Here is a 20,947-nt window from a genome sequence, read left to right on the forward strand (position 1 = left end):
CAAGGGGAGACATTATTAGCAGATGGGGGCCACAATGGGAGACGTTATTAGTAGATGGGGGCCACAAGGGGAGACATTATTAGCAGATGGGGGCCACAAGGGGAGACATTATTAGTAGATGGGGGCCACAAGGGGAGACATTATTAGTAGATGGGGCCACAAGGGGAGACGTTATTAGTAGATGGGGGCCACAAGGGGAGACATTATTAGTAGATGGGGGCCACAAGGGGAGACGTTATTAGTAGATGGGGGGCCACAAGGGGAGACGTTATTAGTAAATGGGGGCCACAAGGGGAGACGTTATTAGTAAATGGGGGCCACAAGGGGAAACATTATTAGTAGATGGGGGCCACAAGGGGAGACGTTATTAGTAGATGGGGGGGGCAATGGGAGACATTATTAGTAGATGGGGGGGCACAAGGGGAGACATTATTAGTAGATGGGGGGGCACAATGGGAGACATTATTAGTAAATGGGGGGGCACAATGGGAGACATTATTAGTAGATGGGGGGGCACAATGGGAGACATTATTAGTAGATGGGGGGCACAATGGGAGACATTATTAGTAGATGGGGGGGCAATGGGAGACATTATTAGTAGATGGGGGGGCAATGGGAGACATTATTAGTAGATGGGGGGGCAATGGGAGACATGCTGATGGTTTCCACGATGTTACTTTCTGTCTTATATCCAATAAAGTTTATCCATTTTACTTTTTGAATTGCTGTTTTCTTTAGGACTCTTACCCACTATGCCGCCCTCCTGGCTTCCAGCTCTTGGCTTTACCATTTTCCCCACAGTAGGGAGCGGCATAGTACAGATTGGAACCCAAGAGCAAATCAAAACCTGGTACTCAACACTGCGGAAACCAAGCTGGTGCCCCCCAAACTGGGTGTTTCCCCCAGTATGGACGGCTTTGTATACATCAATGGGGTGAGTATGATGAGACACGGGTTTGGGATTTTGCGGTGTATGAAGAAAGACTTAAATGAATATTCCAGGCAAAACTGATATATTAGTTCCAGTGCAGGGACTGGGGGACAAAGCATGAAATCAGGAATAAAGACTATAGGAGGGGAGGAGGTGTGCTGTGACATCGCCTATTGTGAATAGTTGATCTTGTATTATCTATTGTACGGTATATAAAGCTGTTATCATTTTTTCTACATGAGGAGGTGAGCTGTGATATCATTTATTGTAAATAGTGGATTGTGTTATTTACTGTATATAGAGGTGTTATGAGTCATTGTACAGGAGGGGAGGAGGTGAGCTGTGACATCACCTATTTTGAATGGTGGATCATGTGTTATCCCACTGTATACAGAGGTTTTATCAGTCATTATACAGGAGGAGAAGGTGAGCTGTGACATCACCTATTGTGAATGGTCGATCTTGAGTTATCTGTTGTACTATATATAAAGCTGTTATCACTTTTTGTTCAGGGGAGAAGGTGAGCTGTGATATCACTTATTGTAAATTGTGAATCCTGTGTTATCTACTGTGTATAGAGGTGTTATCAGTCATTGTACAGGAGGTGGTGAGCTGTGATACCAGCTATTGTGAATGGTGGATCCTGAGTTATCTAGTGTATATAGAGGTGTTATCAGTCATTGTACAGGAGGGGGAGGAGGTGAGCTGTGACATCACCTATTGTGAATGGTGGATCCTGTGATTAAAGCAAGTAAGAAGGAGTGGCAATCCCTTTTAAGACCTGCGATAGACATCAGACAGCGTCATTCCTTCTTAGAATGTTCCCATAAGAATGAAGACTTTTCATAACTTTATTTTTTACCATTTTTCTTATTTTGATTCTTTTCTCTTTCAGATATGGATCTTATTTGATTTGGAAAGAGTTGGGAGGATTCACTGAAGACGCTGCGCTGCCTCTCGGGGTTTACGCCACTCACCTGGCTCTGAACTGGTCGTGGAGTCAGGTTTTTTTTGGCGCCCACAAAATCAAACTGGTAATGTGAAATTTCGAGCACCGCTGCTTCTGGTCCCTTATAGATGGCGGCCGATGACTGGCACCGAAAGATTAAGAGCAGGAATTACACAACGCACTTTCCTCTGTGGAAATGATCACATAGCAGAATGTACATGAATGGTCAATCACTAAAAGATCAGTCTACAGTAAATGGAAGACGGGGAGGAGGGGGATGAAGCTGCAGATTTTCACAAGGTATATGGATGAAATAGAATGAGGAGCATAAGCCGGAGAAACCGTGAGAGAAAGAGTAGAACATTACAACCACTGACCGTAAAGAGCATAACAGATTATCCCAAGGCATGGAGATGTTGGAGGCTGAAAAATAGACAAAAGTAAGAATTGTGATGGTTGAACGACTCGCAGCCTCTCCAAAACTAGGGTCTTGTGGGGGTCTCTGATATATGGGGTGTTCCTGTATATGGCAGATCTTGTGGGGTGTTCCCGGTATACGGCGGGTCTTGTGGGGTGTTCCCGGTATACGGCGGGTCTTGTGGGGTGTTCCCGGTATATGGCGGGTCTTGTGGGGTGTTCCCGGTATATGGCGGGTCTTGTGGGGTGTTCCCGGTATACGGCGGGTCTTGTGGGGTGTTCCCGGTATATGGCGGGTCTTGTGGGGTGTTCCCGGTATACGGCGGGTCTTGCTGAAAAAGTTCTTCCTGGCTCAGTTAGAAAGGTATCAGGACCCACAGGTATGATAGGAAGGAGTCAGGACACACAGCTAGGGGCAAACCTCAAATATATGCAATGTTGGGGTCCCTTTCAATAGTACGTGCTGCGTGTGGTGCTTATTTACTGTAAAACTAATTTTTATATATTGTGAGGTAGCACGGTCGGCTGCGCAGCAGAAGACACGGGATCCAGGCATATAGGTTCACAGCACTCGGTTTTAATCTTCAAACAAAAGTCCATAACACAATACATGTGCCTCTCCAGCAGAAAACTCAGGGAGTTCTGTTCACTCCCTCACACCCGGCACACCTGCCCTTGTTCCTGATTCTATTTAACCCTTCCTTCAGCCTGTAGGGAAACAGCATTAACCCTATAGTGGATTTACTTTCTATCATGGAGTGAGCACAACCTGGGCGAGACATACCGGCCGTCATAGATAACCCCGGTCACAGTCTCACATACCCCCCCCCTCAGTTCAAGCGTGCGGGGTTGAACTCCCGCCATCAAACACGGGCCGCGGGACAAGGCATCGGCGTTGCCCTGCAACCTACCGGCCCGGTGTTCAACCGTAAACCGGAAGTTCTGCAGAGAAAGGAACCACCGGGTAACCCGGGCATTCCGTTCCTTGGCGGACCTCATCCAGACCAGTGGAGAGTGATCCGTCACCAAGCGAAACTGCCGTCCCAGCAGGTAATAGCGTAGGGACTCCAAGGCCCACTTGATCGCCAGGCACTCCTTCTCCACTACGCTATAATTCCGCTCGGGAGGGGTGAGCTTCCTACTCAAGAAGGTGACGGGGTGTTCCTCCCCCTGAACCACCTGAGACAGTACTGCCCCCAGGCCGACCTCCGAGGCGTCAGTCTGTACAATGAACTCCTTCCGGAAATCAGGGTTGACCAGAACGGGCTGTCCGCACAGGACCTCCTTCAGGGCCCGGAAGGAGTCCTCGGCCTGCGGAGTCCAGCGCACCATGACGGACTTCTTGCCTTTGAGAAGGTCCGTCAAGGGGGCTGATAGTCCCGCAAAATCCTTTACAAACCTCCTGTAGTACCCCACGATACCCAGGAAGGCCCTAACCTGCTTCGTGGTCAGGGGTCTAGGCCACTTCTGGATCGCCTCAACCTTGTTAATTTGGGGCTTAATCACTCCTTGGCCTATCACGTAGCCCAAGTAGCGGGCTTCCGTGAGTCCCAATGCACATTTCTTGGGATTGGCTGTCAGTCCGGCTGTTCGAAGCGCGTCCACCACCGCTTGTACCTGTTCCAAGTGGGTCTGCCAATCGGAGCTGTAAATGATGATGTCATCAAGGTACGCTGATGCATACGCCTGGTGGGGTTCCAGCACTAAGTCCATCAACCTCTGGAACGTGGCTGGAGCGCCATGTAACCCAAAAGGCAAGACAACATAGTGGAAGAGACCCTCCGGCGTAACAAAAGCGGTTTTCTCCTTGGCGGACTCCGTCAGTGGCACCTGCCAGTACCCCTTGGTCAGGTCGAGCGTGGTAAAATACCGCGCCTGTCCCAGCCTATCAATCAGCTCATCCACTCTGGGCATGGGGTAGAGATCGAACTTGGATATTTCGTTCAATCTCCTAAAGTCATTGCAGAACCTTAAGGAGCCATCGGGTTTTGGTATTAGGACGATCGGACTAGCCCATTCACTCCGGGATTTTTCGATGACCCCCAGGCGTAACATTGTCTTTACTTCCTCCGATATGGCTTGTCGTCGAGCCTCCGGTACCCGGTATGACTTCAGGCGTACCTTCAGGTGGGGCTCGGTGACAATATCATGTCGTATCAGACTGGTCCTACCGGGCAGCTCGGAGAAGACATCGGGGTTCTGCTGAACCAACCGTCTGGCCTCTCGCCTCTGAGTCTTGGTGAGGGCTTCTCCAATCCTTACTTCCGGTTCGTCCTCTCCGGAGGTCGCTGGAGCCGGAGGTGAAGGACCCGAAGAGGAGGGAGATGGGGAAAAAACAGCCATCAGGCTTTCCCGTTCCTGCCAGGGTTTTAATAGGTTGACATGGTATATTTGTTCAGGTTTCCGCCTACCGGGCTGCAATACTTTATAGTTAACCACCCCGACTCTTTCCTTTATCTCGTAGGGGCCTTGCCACTGAGCCAGGAATTTACTCTCCGCCGTGGGGATTAATACCAACACCCGATCCCCGGGTTTAAAGGTCCGCACGGTGGCTTGTCTATTGTAGCGGCCGCTTTGCGCGGCCTGAGCCTCCTGTAAATGCTCCTTCACAATTGGCATGACCGCGCTTATGCGGTTCTGCATACCCAAAATGTGTTCAATCACACTTTTATGGGGGGTGGGCTCTTGCTCCCATGTTTCCTTTGCCAGGTCCAACAATCCCCGGGGATGTCGCCCGTATAACAACTCAAAAGGCGAAAACCCCGTGGATGCCTGTGGCACCTCTCGTATGACCCCTGAGTCTACACCTGTTGCAGCTATACACCCAGGTAGGGGTGTGTTTTACACTGATTAATCCAAACCCATATGAGTATATCCACTTGATTTTGATTAATTAAACATCAGGTGGAATGTGGCTTCTGATTAGAGCAATGACATCACTCACAGGTTTAAATGACCCCATTTTTGACCACGCCAGAACCTTTGACACTATGGTTTGGTGAGGGCTGGCAGTAAGGACCTGACTGAAGACGATCATGTCCCCTGAGGAGTCTTAGTGACGAAACGCGTCGGGACGCCGGGATGTCATCAGGGTCAGCATAGGGGTCCAGCTTGAGACCTAGTTGTGGTCCGTCCTTGTCAGGACGGAAGTCTGGGGCAGCAGTCTTTTGTTATTTTGTATCCGGTAGGTAGTAGGGCCAGTATATGGCGGACATATCCACTACTCAGGATCTAGAGACTCCGTGTCCCTCCATCAAAAGGGATTGGGTGAGACCATTCCTTTCTTAATACCTAGAAATTGTTTGCATTTCGTCTGTTTATATGACTGACCATTGTCAGCGAATGGAGTGCATTGTAACGTTATTGCTTTTTTAGGTATTATTTTGTATATTGCGTTTTTTTTGTCAATTGGACCACTGTCCTTTGCCTACAAGCAATACTTCTTTCCTTTATGTATGTTTAGTTTTTTTCATGTGTTTGTTATTCTAGTGGCCTCACTGTATGCGCTTGCCTATTTGGACTAGCCCACATGACCAGGGTGTTATCACCTCTTACAGTGATGGCTTTCAGTACCTAACTTGTGCCTTTGGAGTGAGATATTTGCTCCTACAAGTTTAGGAATAAAGGTAATTTTTATGCTGAATCTGTACCCTAATTATAATTGGATTGCTATTTTACCTCTCGTATGGCAAACATCAAATAGGGAAGCATCATATCCCAGTCTTTCCCGTCTTTTGAAATCACCCTTTTTAGCATGGTTTTCAGGGTTTTATTGAAACGCTCCACTAAACCGTCCGTTTGAGGATGGTACACAGACGTACGCAACTGCTTGATCTGGAGTAGCCGGCATAGCTCTTTGGTCACTTTAGACATGAATGGGGTCCCCTGATCCGTAAGGATCTCCTTGGGCAACCCCACCCGGCAGAACACAGCAAACAACTCCCGAGCTATAAGCTTTGCTGCAGTATGTCTGAGAGGTATCGCCTCGGGATACCGGGTGGCATAGTCAACGATCACTAGGATGTGTTGGTGCCCTCGAGCGGACTTTACGAGGGGCCCCACCAGATCCATCCCTATCCGTTCAAAAGGGACTTCTGTAATGGGTAACGGTACCAACGGACTGCGAAAATGGGTCAGGGGTGCGGTAAGCTGACACTCCGGGCAGGTTTCGCAGAACCGTTTTACCTCCCCAAAGACTCCGGGCCAATAGAACCTTTGCAATATTCGCTCCTGCGTTTTCTTGACCCCCAGGTGGCCACTCATCAGGTGTTTATGAGCCAAGTCGAGGACCCGCCGACGATGCGGCTGGGGCACCACCAACTGCTCCACTACCACGCCCCGTATTTCATCTACCCGGTAGAGTAAATCCTGCTTAAGAGCGAAATGGGGGTACCTTACCTGGGCACCGGGCAGCTGTGCCACCCCGTCAATTACTGTCACCCGACTCCGGGCATGTATTAATGTAGGGTCCTGGAGTTGGGCAGTCCCAAACGTATCCGGGGACGCCTCCAACTCCGGGATGGATTCGACCGTCTCAGCCTCTCCTGCCAATACCTCTAGGGGCGACCTATCGGGTTCACATTCTGTCCCTATCATGGGGACCCCTACGGCAGGTGTCCCGGATTCAGGATTGTAGGGCTCAGGTCCCGGACTGACCAATATCTGAGGAGACTTAGGGGGTCACTTCCATAAAGTCCAAAAATAGGGCAGATCCCTTCCTAGGATCACGTCATAAGGAAGAGTGTTAAGAAGTCCCACCTCATGTTGCACCTGACCGCAAGGTGCTGTGATGGTGACAATCCCCGTGGGATAGTCTCGGCGGTCCCCATGTATGCAAACCACCCCCACGGTACGTCCTGTGGCCTTTACTTTAGCCCTCAAGGTGGATCGCACAAGGGTCACTAAGCTTCCGGAATCCAACAATCCTGTAACCGGACATCCATTCACCTGTATTTGGCACAAGTGGGGCTCCGTCTCTGGGGAGACCAGGTCAGCGGTACACACCACCTGAGCATACATTGAACCCCGCCGGGTAACCCCACAATCCATGGGCTCCGTGGTGAGTGGACACTGGGCTTCCATATGTCCCACCCGCTGGCACCGCCAACATCTAATGGGGACGGAAACACCCTTGACGGGTTGTCGTTTAGGGTACAGAACCTTCCGGACCTCAGGATTGGCGGCCACGGCCTCAGGCGGGACGGTAGGGGACTCCTGCACCGTTGTCGGCGGTGGGTCCTTGGCCCTAGGCTTGGAGGGGCCGGACCGACGGGCGGTACGCAAAGTCTCAGTGTCCCGTATCAAGTCCTGCGTAGCCACATGCCGCTCTACCAGGGACACTAACTGGTCCAGGGTACTTGGGTCACCCTGTCCTACCCACCGTTGAACGGTGACGGGTAAAGTGCGCACAAAACGATCCACTACTACCCTTTCCACCATCTGCGCCGGGCTCAGAGTGTCAGGCTGCAACCATTTTTTTACAAGATGCAACAAGTCATAGGCCTGGGAGCGTACGGGTTTGGCTTCCTCATAGAACCACTGATTTACCCGCTGAGCCCGTACATAGGTATTCACCCCCAACCGTGCCAGTATTTCGGCTTTTAGGGTCACATAGTCAATGGCGTCCTCGGTACAGAGGTCCAGGTACGCTTTTTGGGGTTCCCCCGTCAGATAGGGCGACAATACCTCAGCCCACTGGGGGGTCGGCAGCTTTTCCCGCTCGGCCACCCGCTCAAACACCGCCAGGAACGCTTCCACATCGTCCCCCGGGGTCATCTTTTGCAACGCTTGTCTCACCGCTTTCCGGACGCTGCCGTCATCACCCGGTCCCGGGGTTGTTGCTGCCGGTCCGGCACGGATCGACTTGGCCAGGAGAACCATCTGTTCTTGGTGCCTTTTTTCCTGCAATTGCAAGGCTTGCTGCTGACGTGCATTGGCCTGATCCATCTGTTCTTGGAATTTTTTTTCCTGCACTTGCAAGGATTGGAGCAGGTGTGCATTGGTCTGTTGTTGCTGTGCATTAGCCTGTTGTTGCTGTGCATTAGCCTGTTGTTGCTGTGCATTAGCCTGAGCCAAATGCTTTAGTATGTCCTCCATGGCGTCGCCGGGTTTGGGCTGTAGTATAGCCGCTTGAATCCAGGACATGCGCAGCTGGGTCACCAGGGATGGATGCTACACCTCACCGGCTGTGATGCCCGCATTCTCCACCATATGTGAGGTAGCACGGTCGGCTGCGCAGCAGAAGACACGGGATCCAGGCATATAGGTTCACAGCACTCGGTTTTAATCTTCAAACAAAAGTCCATAACACAATACATGTGCCTCTCCAGCAGAAAACTCAGGGAGTTCTGTTCACTCCCTCACACCCGGCACACCTGCCCTTGTTCCTGATTCTATTTAACCCTTCCTTCAGTCTGTAGGGAAACAGCATTAACCCTATAGTGGATTTACTTTCTATCATGGAGTGAGCACAACCTGGGCGAGACATACCGGCCGTCATAGATAACCCCGGTCACAGTCTCACAATATATATCAATAATTTTTATTACAGGGATTTTTTCAAACCATTCTGATGACCGGATCCACAGCCACTACGGTGGTCACCTGGTTCCCCATTAATCGGACAGCCGCCTACCTGATGGCCCCCACCGTGGTTTGGCTGACACTGGCAACAGCCTGGAGCTATCGGTTTTGGAGGGACAACATAGGCAAGGAAAAATAAGAAATGTTCGGAGTTCCACCATTTTTCCGACAAGACAATCTTACACTGTATTAAAGGGGTTCAGGGGTGTCAGGGCTCCGACCTGTACAACCACTTACATTAATTGTACCCCAATCTTGTACTGAATACACTTTTTTATTTAATTTTTGCACTAATTGAGTTACATTAATAAAGTAAAGTGAAAAATAAAAGTTCAATGCTTTTAGATTATATAGAAGATATTTTCCTTAAAATGCACGGCCATTTCATAGTCTTCGCAGTTTCCCAGCAGGAGGTTATTAGCCTTGTCTGCCATATTGGAGGTACAGTGGAGCTTTGGCCGCCCCCGGTCCTGGTCTTTCAGGGCAGCCCCCCTTCCTCCTCGGTCCCGGTCTCTCAGGGCTGGCCACCCCCCCTCGGTCCCAGTCTCTCAGGGCTGGCCGCCCCCCCTCGGTCCCAGTCTCTCAGGGCTGGCCGCCCCCCCTCGGTCCCAGTCTCTCAGGGCTGGCCGCCTCCCCTCGGTGCCAGTCTCTCAAGGCTGGCCGCCCCCCTCGGTGCCAGTCTCTCAGGGCTGGCCGCCCCCCCTCGGTGCCAGTCTCTCAGGGCTGGCCGCCTCCCCTCGGTCCCAGTCTCTCAGGGCTGGCCGCCTCCCCTCGGTGCCAGTCTCTCAAGGCTGGCCGCCTCCCCTCGGTGCCAGTCTCTCAGGGCTGGCCGCCTCCCCTCGGTGCCAGTCTCTCAGGGCTGGCCGCCTCCCCTCGGTGCCAGTCTCTCAAGGCTGGCCGCCCCCCCTCGGTGCCAGTCTCTCAGGGCTGGCCGCCCCCCCTCGGTGCCAGTCTCTCAGGGCTGGCCGCCCCCCCTCGGTGCCAGTCTCTCAGGGCTGGCCGCCCCCCCTCGGTGCCAGTCTCTCAGGGCTGGCCGCCCCCCCTCGGTCCCAGTCTCTCAGGGCTGGCCGCCTCCCCTCGGTGCCAGTCTCTCAAGGCTGGCCGCCCCCCTCGGTGCCAGTCTCTCAGGGCTGGCCGCCTCCCCTCAGTGCCAGTCTCTCAAGGCTGGCCGCCCCCCTCAGTGTCAGTCTCTCAAGGCTGGCCGCCCCCCCTCGGTGTCAGTCTCTCAAGGCTGGCCGCCCCCCCTCGGTGCCAGTCTCTCAAGGCTGGCCGCCCCCCCTCGGTGCCAGTCTCTCAAGGCTGGCCGCCCCCCCCCTCGGTGCCAGTCTCTCAAGGCTGGCCGCCCCCCCCTCGGTGCCAGTCTCTCAAGGCTGGCAGCCCCCCCCTCGGTGCCAGTCTCTCAGGGCTGGCCGATTTCCCCCCCCCCCCTCCTCAGTCCCAGTCTCTCAAGGCTGGCCGCCCCCCCTCGGTGCCAGTCTCTCAAGGCTGGCCGCCCCCCTCGGTGCCAGTCTCTCAGGGCTGGCCGCCCCCCCTCGGTGCCAGTCTCTCAGGGCTGGCCGCCTCCCCTCGGTGCCAGTCTCTCAAGGCTGGCCGCCCCCCTCGGTGTCAGTCTCTCAAGGCTGGCCGCCCCCCTCGGTGTCAGTCTCTCAAGGCTGGCCACCCCCCCTCGGTGCCAGTCTCTCAAGGCTGGCCGCCCCCCCCTCGGTGCCAGTCTCTCAAGGCTGGCCGCCCCCCCCCTCGGTGCCAGTCTCTCAAGGCTGGCCGCCCCCCCCTCGGTGCCAGTCTCTCAAGGCTGGCAGCCCCCCCTCGGTGCCAGTCTCTCAGGGCTGGCCGATTTCCCCTCCCCCCCCCCCCTCCTCAGTCCCAGTCTCTCAGGGCTGCCTGGCCACCTGCCCCCCCATCCCAGTCCCAGTCTCTCAGGGCTGGCTGCCCCCCCCCCCCCCGGTCCTCGCCTCTCCGAGCTGGCCGCCCCTGGTCCCTCTGGTGACATAGCTGTCCTTGGAAGAAGTCGATACCAAAAGAGTCTTTTGGACCTCAGAAAGCCACCAACCAGTCCTGATTAGACTGGCGGATTGAGCCCACATTGATCTATGGCAAGCATAGAAGTCTGGCTTCTCTCAGTATACCCACAACACCTCTGTAGATTACAGCCTGAAGCCTCTTTCATGGGTCCGTGTTCATCTCTGATGTGTGAAACTGGCCAAAACCTGGCTATGACCATGCCTATAGGCCAAAAAAGCCTTCAATTATCGCTCCTATATCCCTCCTCGAGGAAAAAAATGTTCGGCCCAGCTAAACGGTATAGTCAGCCCATCAGACACCTCCAAAGAAATGTCAGGTGATTACATTCCAACAATTTCCACGACAGATGAGTTTGTAGGCCCTCACACCTCAGAATGTCAATCGGCCTGATACGAATGTGTTCACACTTATACTCTGGTTGTGAGGGCTTGTAAATCAGTGCAGAGGCTGCTGTAAGCACAGGAAGCAAAAACTATGCAGATGTTTCTTTGAAAACTGGATGACCATATTCCTGTCATTACAGTGTCATGTTGGCTGCCACTCAGCTTACTCTATACAGAAATAACTTGACAGATGAGGGCGACTAGAGGAAATCACAGACCATAGGAGCCAATTCAGATGATGTATGCACCCACAGAATATGGCAAACCCTCCTAATAAATAGTGTGGCGGTTTGAGTGGCTGTATCATCAGCATCGTGCACCTGGGCTGCGGCCATCTTTATTAGGAGGGTTTACCACATTCTGTATGTGCGTACATCATCTGAATTGGCTCCTATGGTCTGTGATTTTTTTTTTTTTTATACAGTTCTATGTGGATATTTCAAATAATTGAGTGTAGGGATTCGCAAGTGTGAGAATCCGTGACGTGGATTGCGAGCTTACATAGTTTGGGCCAAAATATCAATATTTCACTATTTGAGGTATGGCACATTTTATCTTTTTGCAGGATGTGTGTGGACCTTCTGATTTCAGGTGGATAAATGGTGAGTCCATCATGTGACATGCACTCATATAGTGCTAACTGACCCGCCTGACCTGGTGTTGTGCGTCATTTACAGGCCACAATTCAGACACTGTGCATCTCGCGTATCCGTGTGAGATGCACTTACCGTATTTTTCGGACTATAAGACGCACCGGACCATAAGTCGCACCCTGGTTTTAGAGGAGGAAAATAAAATTTAAGCAAAAAATGTGGTCATGGCACACTGTTATGGGGCGAGGATCTGCTGCTGACACTTATGTGGGTAATGCAGCCAAAAGAGAACAAGTCCTGCACTGCCTGCCCTCAAGTTACCTTTAGGTTCAGTGGCCCACGTGCTGATGATTATCGTATAGCGCTGGTTTCAGGCGCAGCGTGCTGGTCGGTAGAAAGCAGCTAGGAGATCCAACAGCAGGGAGACGAAAAATCGACCGCAAACAGCTGCTATGCCAAACAAATTCTTTTATTTAGACGATTTTCTCCATAAGTGCAGGTAAAAATGCGGGAGGTGGCTTGGATGCGAGTCCCTCCAAAGGACGACGGCCGTTTCGTCTGTAAGTCAGACTTCTACGGGTCCACTTATGGGGGTAATGTCCCCAAATTCTCTACTAAGGTACCCCAGCCTGGTAATGATCCTCCTGCCTTGTATATACAGTATATGTCCCTCATCCTGGTATATAATGTTATCCTGGCATATGGCCGCATCCTGCTATATACCCCCCGTATGGCCCCATCCTGCTATATGGCCCCATCCTGCTATATGGCCCCATCCTGCTATATGGCCCCATCCTGCTCATATACCCCCATCCTGCTCATATACCCCCATCCTGCTCATAATATACCCCCCAACCTGCTATATGCCCTCATTCTGCTATACACCTCCATCCTGCTATATACCCCCATTCTGGTATACGGCCCGCATCCTGTGGCACATAAAAAATAAAAATAAACGTTCATACTCACCTTACCTCACTCCCTGCAGCATCGCTGCTCCTCCATCTGTGTCAGCAGCAACGCTCGAGTGTGGAGCCCTGCAGCATCGCGATGTGCTCCTGTCTGTGCCGGCGGCGGCGGCTGCGTGTGGACACGTGTGCACAGCGATGACGTCATCGCTGTGCACACCGCTAGTCTCCACACAGCCGCCGCTGGCACAGACAGGAGCACATCGCGTTGCTGCAGGGATCGTGGCCGGTGAGTTATACTGATTCACTGCACCCCGCGCTGATGATGATGCACGGGGAGCAGTGAATACAGCCGCACACGATCACTCCAGGCTGTAGTTGCCAGTGGTGATCATGCGAGCCGGCTGTTTAATATGCGCGCATTCCCCGCCCACCTGTCAGCGCCAGCTTCAGCGCTGAGGGATGATGGGCAGGAGGATGGGCGTGCATATTAAATGAGCGGGTCCACGTGGTCACGGCAGGCTGCTACAGCCTGCTCGTGCCACCGATGACCCTCATTCCCCGCAGCCCTACATTCAGACTATAAGACGCACCCCCCCACACTTTCCCCCAACATTTGGAGGGAAAAAAAGTGCGTCTTCTAGTCCAAAAAATATGGTATATATAGTGCTGATGGGCCCGCCTGACCTAGGTTTCTTGCATCATTTATAGGTTACCGTTCAGACACTGTGCATCTCACTCATTATATGATGGGCTCCCAGTGCAAGCCTTATGAATGTGCATGTCCTATGCTAAGCAGCCGCCCCTCTAGTGTGGAGGTTTGAGCGGCTGTATCATCAGCATCGTGCACCTGGGCTACGGCCATCTTTACAGTGGAACCTTGGTTAAGGGTACGCTCACACAAGTGTTGAAATCGGACGAGTGCAATGCAAGAAATTTTCGCATTGCACTCTGACCAATGTTAGTGAATGAGGGACAGCAGTTGGTCAGCTTTTCTAGTATACAGATTCTGGATGAGATACAAGTAGCAGCATGCTGCGATTTTCTCCGAGAGCCGTATCTCTCGCACCCATTCAAGTGAATGGGTGCGAGACATACATCGGACTGCACTCTGATGTTATCCCAGTGCAGTGCGATATACGCACAGGCTCAAAACGGAGGAGATGGGGGGGGATTAACCCCTCCCTCTCCTCCGCAGCACCGGCACTCTGCTTCACAGCTGTGACCCGACTGCAAGATCAGATCACAGTCGCATGACACTCGACTCACGCTCGCATCAAAGTCTGAGCCGGGGGTCATTAGCATATTGCATCTGATGCCATACGCTCGTGTGAGTCCAGCCTAACGAGAACAATCCGTTCTGGGACTGTGCTTATTAACCAAGTTACTCGTTCAGCAAAGCAAGATTTCCCATAGGAAATCACTGCAATGCAGACAATTCCTTCCATAACTTGTTAAATGTCCCGTCCTGGTCACCTATTGTGCCATCACACACACACATACACACACACACACACACACACCTTACCTTCCATCGCCAGCCTCCTGGAACTTGTAGTTCGCCGGTACAGGAGGTGTATCGGGTAAGCATCACGACGAGGGAGGAACTTCCGCTGCCAGCGCGCTGACGTCAAAGGCAGGAGCCGCTTGCCTCCGATTGGCCAGCGCGCTGCCTTTGAGAAGCGGCTGACAGCGGAAGTTCCTCCCTCGTTGCGATGGTTACCCGATACACATACTGTAGCAGCGAACTACAACAACCATGAGGCAGTGATGGAACGGAAGGTAAGGGACGCATAATATGTGTGTGTGCGTGCTTGTGTGTGTTTGTGTGGACTGCAAGAGCGGGTCAGAGTGCAGTGGATGTATGGAACCGGAAGTGTGTGCGGAGAGAACCGGAAGTGTGTGCGGTGAGGATTTGCTCGTACACTGAGTTACACATTTACAGCAAGCTTTGCTCGTTAAGCGAGGTTCCACTGTATTAGGAGGGTTTGCCACATTCTGTGTGTGCCTGCATCATCTGAATTGGCTCCTACGGTGTGATTTTTTTTTTTTATATACCGTAGTTCTATGTGTTTTTTTTCAACTAGAGTAGATCCATTGTAAAAAAAAAAAACAAAAAAACACCAATGAGTCAAATAAACATGTAACCTTTATTTTTCTGGAATATAACAAAAGTGACAAGCCTGTGTAGATCTGAAAAGCGGATATTGGTGCAGAGGATGATCCCCTAACATTGCTTACACCACCGGGGCTCCCCGTTCTGAACCCAGGGATATGCAACCAAGAAGTCTCGGGGATTTTAAGGTTAATAAAGTTGTCCCAGTCCTAAATAAGAGCTGAAAATCTGCGACGTATCAAAGGGCAGAGCTAGGACTGTAGAAAGGTCATTATACCTGACATAGGGAAACATAGACCTCACATTAAATGCCCTATGGATGAATTTTGGGTCCAAATGAGAAGGGGATATATTATTTTAACAGGGTCCCCCCTTTCTGTTAAAGCCTAGAGCAATGGAGCTGAAGAAAATGAACCTTAACAAGTAGAAAAAAAAGGTGCAGATTTCCTCCAGAAAAACGGCGCCACTTTTCTATGGTTGTGTTAATTATTGCAGTATTCAAAAGAATGGGGCGAGCCTGCAATACCAGACATGGCCCATAGATAAAGGTGGCGCTGTTTCTAGAAATAAAGCAAAAAAAAAAAACATCTGATCCTGGACAACCCCTTTAAGAGCAATAATATCAGATTAATAAAGAGCCGTGTATTGGTATATAGGCAGATGTTATCTATGTGGATATTGCTGGTTGTATCAAGTCCAGGAAGATTATTTCCAATGTAATCATCTAGGCGTCATTACAAGATGGCGGTCATGTGGCAATTGTCCGTTTCGTCTAAGAACAGCGTGCTGAAGACGTCATTGAAAAAAGTCGGATGGTACTTGCAGGCCCTGGCACAATCGGGGTTAAAGTTGACTTCTAGAATTTGCGGCTGCATCACCTGTTTACCTGGAAGAAGACAAAAGATTTAGGATCAATCTAAGCTCCAATTGATTTCAAGCTTTTAAAGCCATTTTCAGTTTGGTGTACACAGCTCCTATGCAGAACTATGCGTATCCATGGTTACAGACTACAAACAAACCTGGCGTAGTCATTGCTTTCTATTCACTCTGCTGTAGGTTAGCAAGAAGAAAAGAGTAACCCTGGCATAACACGACTCCAGAATCAGACTACAAAAAGGGTTTGTAGTCTGTTACTATAGAAACGCATCGGTCTCCATACACAAAACAGAATTCATGACTGTTTGGCAAGCACAGGGACTTTCAGTATGCACACGACTGCAATGTTAACCAATCGGCACCTCGCGGGATGGTGGAGGTTAGTGCTGGCGCTTAATGTTTTAAGGCATTTTTTCAAAAGTTTCCATACACTAAGAGTACTGTGCCTTTAAACAATATGGGACCGCCCATATGATGAGGTCACGTCTTTGGAAGCTTCTGATAGGTTTATTGGCAACATCTGAGTTAATTAGAGGCACACCTGTGGATGTATTGTAATGCACACCTGAAATACACTGCTTCTTTGTGTAGCCTCATGAGAAAGTCAAAAGAAATCAGCCAAGATCTCCAGAAGAGAATTGTGGACTTGCACAAGTCTGGCTCATCCTTGGGTACAATTTCCAGATACCTGAAGGTGCCTCATTCATCTGTACAAACAATTATAAGCAAGTACAAACAAGATGGGAATGTCCAGCCATCATACAGCTCAGGAAGGAGACGGCTTCTGTGTACCAGAGATGAATGTGCTTTGGTCAGACATGTGCAGATCCACCCAAGAACAAAAGCAAAAGACCTTGTGAAGATGCTGGCGGAAGCTGGTAAGATGGTGTCATTATCCACAGTGAAACGAGTGCTGTATAGACATGGGCTAAAAGGCCACTCTACCAGGAAGAAGCCATTACTCCATGAAACACGGTGGTGGCGGCATCATGTTGTGGAGTTGTTTTGCTGCAGGAAAAACTGGGGCAGTTCACAAAATAATTGGCATCATGAGGAAAGAAGATAATGTGGCAATACTGAAGAACATCTCAAGACGTCAGCCAGGAACTTAAAGCTTGGGCGGAAATGGCCTGAAGCATACTGCCAAACTGGTTACAAAATGGCTAAAGGATAACAAAGTCAATGTTTTGGAGTGGCCATCAAAAACCCTGATCTCAATCCTATTGAAAGTTTATAGGCAAAGCTGAAAAAGCCACTGCGAGCAAGATGACCTACAAACATGGCTCAGCTACACCAGTTCTGTCAAGAGGAATAAGCCCAAATTCCATGGTGAGAGGCTTGTGGAAGGAGAACCAATATGTTTCCCCCCAAATCATACAGTGTAAGGGCAATGGCACAAAATACTAAATGAAATGGAGAGAAATGTTTGACTTTGCAGAAGTAATAAAAAATTCCTCAAAACATTCTCTCTCTCTCATTATTCCGGCATTTGACAAATATAAATAATTTTAGTTCCTAATTGACCTAAAACGGGAAAGGTTTATTCTGATTTCATGTCAGATAGTGAGAAAAACCTACAGATGTGTCTGTATAGAGAGCGGAGGGAAAAACCTGCAGATGTGTCTGTATAGAGAGCGGAGGGAAAAAACCTGCAGATGTGTCTGTATAGAGAGCGGAGGGAAAAACCTGCAGATGTGTCTGTATACAGAGCGGAGGGAAAAACCCTGCAGATATGTCTTTATAGAGAGCGGAGGGGAAAACCTGCAGATGTGTCTGTATAGAAAGCGGAGGGGACGAACCTGCAGATGTGTCTGTATAGAGAGCGGAGGGACGAACCTGCAGATGTGTCTGTATAGAGAGCGGAGGGGACGAACCTGTAGATGAGTCTGTATAGAGAGTGGAGGGAAAAACCTGCAGATGTGTCTTTATAGAGAGCGGAGGGAAACTTCTGGCTTCAACTATACATTCAATGGCAGCCATTGAGATTGCTATGCATTGAGCTCCCCCTAGTGGTGGCTGCAAGAAAATGCTCTCTTTCTACCACAGTGATAAAAAAAAAAAAAAAAAAAGGAAATAAAAATCAATCAACGTTTCAGGGGTGACTAAGGAGCCCATGGTGATACCTTCACTGTCTGTGTCCCACTTCAGCATCAGATCTATAGCGTAAATGGCTCGGGATGACTGGTAGTCGCAGATCCCGAGAGGGGCCGGCTTGGATGTCGCTGCTTGAAATAGTTCTCCAAAGGTCTTAAATAATTGAGCCTGAGAAACAAGAGGCAGAATTAAAATAACTGTATATATAATGTGATAAGAGAAAATAATGATACGCCGTGCTCAACTACCAATCGTGCATGATTACTGCAACACAACCCGATTTAATCCGATGATCAGACCCGATCACACACGGATGTGACTGATGAAAGGTTACAGTAGGAAAGGGCTCTTTAAAACATGGGAAGAGAACACAAAAAAAAAATCTTTGTACTATTATCACATGGAGTGGGAGAATGGCGCAGGCTCAGGCAAATTAACAGCAGCAACCGGAGCTAGCTCTGATTGCTGCTGTTTAACCACTTAAAGACCACTATCATTGACAGTGACATAGATGACACACTGCCATTGGGGTGTTCTTTCTGACACCCCCTCTTACTTCCCTTCCCCGGTGACACAGACATCATGGCAGCCTGCTTAAAAGGTGTATTCCCATCTCCAAGATCCTCTCCCAATATGTAGTAGGTGTAATAACAATATTAGCAAATACCTCCAATGTAGTATAGCTCTCATAATTAGCTATGTCTCTTACTTCATTTGCAGGGCATTGCAGGTTAGCTATCCAAGGTTACTTCTACGAACAACTAACTCACTGCATAACTGGTCGTAACCATGGATACCCAACATGCAATGCCCTGCACATGAGGTAAGAGACATAGCTAATCAGGAGAACTATACTACATTTCTAATTGGAGCATTTATATTATTACATCTACTACATATTGGGACAGGATCATTGAGATGGGGATACCCCTTTAAGTCTTCTGCTGCCATTTTGGTTCTCCTGTATGCCTAACCTTAGACTGGTCTTCATAGGAGACCTTGATTTCCACTATAAGTATATAGGATACACAAATTATCACCAGTTGCATAAATCTCTATTCTCTATAGATCTCGCAATCTAATTTCACAGCATTAAAAATGTCAGAAATCATCGGGATCCACCTGAAAAAGGATGTGGTGCAGGGTGACCGGAGGCCATCAATTTGTGAGAACACGGCCTAAAATTGGAAACGTATCACCGCCCGAGATATTTATCTACCTAGCGAGAGATATATGTAAGTTGGGCCTTGTTGCCTATAGCAACCAATCAGAGCAAAGGTTTTATTTCTGTAACAGCTGAGAAAAAATGAAAGCCGCGCTGTGATTGGTTGCTAATGGGTAACAGCGTTGAATTAGGCCTACTGTAAATTAAGCTTATAAAAAAAAGACAACACAACAACAATATGGCTGCTTTTTCAAAAAACTGCTACACTTGTACATATCACATACCTCAATAGACTTCCAGGGATATTTCGGATATTGCTTCTCAAACATGGTGATAAATTCATCACAATGGATCTACAACACAAATGATGAAGAAGCAGATTATATCATTTGGGAAGTGATAAGCGGGCACTACCATGCTCGGGTGCTCAGTACTTGTAACTAGTGATGAGCGGGCACTACCATGCTCGGGTGCTCAGTACTTGTAACTAGTGATGAGCGGGCCACTACCATGCTTGGGTGCTCTGTACTCGTAACTAGTGATGAGCGGGCACTATCATGCTCGGAGTGCTCAGTACTTGTAACTAGTGATGAGCGGGCACTACCATGCTCGGGTGCTCAGTACTCGTAACTAGTGATGAGCGGGCACTACCATGCTCGGGTGCTCAGTACTTGTAACTAGTGATGAGCGGGCACTACCATGCTCGGGTGCTCAGTACTTGTAACTAGTGATGAGCGGGCACTACCATGCTCGGGTGCTCAGTACTTGTAACTAGTGATGAGCGGGCACTACCATGCTTGGGTGCTCTGTACTCGTAACTAGTGATGAGCGGGCACTATCATGCTCGGTGCTCAGTACTTGTAACTAGTGATGAGCGGGCACTACCATGCTCGGGTGCTCAGTACTTGTAACTAGTGATGAGTGGGCACTACCATGCTCAGGTGCTCTGTACTCGTAACTAGTGATGAGCGGGAACTACCATGCTCGGGTGCTCAGTACTCGTAACTAGTGATGAGCGGGCACTACCATGCTCGGGTGCTCAGTACTCGTAACTAGTGATGAGCGGGCACTACCATGCTCGGGTGCTCAGTACTCGTAACTAGTGATGAGCGGGCACTACCATGCTCAGGTGCTCAGTACTCGTAACTAGTGATGAGCGGGCACTACCATGCTCGGGTGCTCAGTTCTTGTAACTAGTGATGAGCAGGCACTACCATGCTTGGATGCTCAGTACTGGTAACTAGTGATGAGCGGGCACTACCATCCTTGGGTGCTCAGTACTCGTAACTAGTGATGAGCGGGCACTACCATGCTCGGGTGCTCAGTACTCGTAACTAGTGATGAGCGGGCACTACCATTACCATCACTAGTTACGAGTTCAGAGCACCCGAGCATGGTAGTGCTCGCTCATCACTAGTTGCGAGTACCGAGTACCCGAGCATGGTAGTGCCCGCTGATCACTAGTTACGAGTACAGAGCACCTGAGCATGGTAGTGCTCGCTCATCACTAGTTGCGAGTACCGAGCACCTGAGCATAGTAGTGCCCGCTGATCACTAGTTACGAGTACAGAGCACCTGAGCATGGTAGTGCTCGCTCATCACTAGTTTGCGAGTACCGAGCACCTGAGCATAGTAGTGCCCGCTGATCACTAGTTACGAGTACGAGCACCTGAGCATGGTAGTGCCCGCTCATCACTAGTTACGAGTACCGAGCACCCGAGCATGGTAGTGCCCGCTCATCACTAGTTACGAGTACAGAGCACCTGAGCATGGTAGTGCTCGCTGATCACTAGTTACGGTATCGAGCACCTGAGCATGGTAGTGCCTGCTCATCACTAGTTACGAGTACCGAGCATGGTAGTGCCCGCTCATCACTAGTTACGAGTACAGAGCACCCGAGCATGGTAGTGC

At 50.1% G+C, this 20,947-nt stretch overlaps 2 protein-coding genes across 2 annotated transcripts in view; one reads left to right on the forward strand and one right to left on the reverse strand.

The window, feature by feature from the left end:
- Window positions 1-743: 743 nt before the first annotated feature.
- LOC142301140 (translocator protein-like) lies at window positions 744-9,147 on the forward strand. The gene is made up of 3 exons (XM_075342161.1): window positions 744-934; window positions 1,827-1,965; window positions 8,848-9,147. The coding sequence occupies exons 1-3, from the start codon at window positions 753-755 to the stop codon at window positions 9,016-9,018; spliced, it is 492 nt and encodes a 163-aa protein (XP_075198276.1). The 5' UTR covers window positions 744-752; the 3' UTR covers window positions 9,019-9,147.
- A 5,769-nt stretch (window positions 9,148-14,916) lies between these two features.
- TTLL12 (tubulin tyrosine ligase like 12) overlaps window positions 14,917-20,947 on the reverse strand; it is a 25,313-nt gene continuing 19,282 nt past the window's right edge. The window contains exons 12-14 of the mRNA XM_075343358.1: window positions 19,321-19,389; window positions 17,901-18,039; window positions 14,917-15,787 (exon numbers count right to left, since the gene is read on the reverse strand). Coding sequence (XP_075199473.1) covers window positions 15,636-15,787; window positions 17,901-18,039; window positions 19,321-19,389 — 360 coding nt within the window. The 3' untranslated portion in view covers window positions 14,917-15,635. The remainder of the gene's footprint in view (window positions 15,788-17,900; window positions 18,040-19,320; window positions 19,390-20,947) is intronic.

This window comes from Anomaloglossus baeobatrachus, chromosome 4, assembly GCF_048569485.1.
Source record: "Anomaloglossus baeobatrachus isolate aAnoBae1 chromosome 4, aAnoBae1.hap1, whole genome shotgun sequence".
In the NCBI taxonomy this organism is placed as follows: Eukaryota; Metazoa; Chordata; class Amphibia; order Anura; family Aromobatidae; genus Anomaloglossus; species Anomaloglossus baeobatrachus.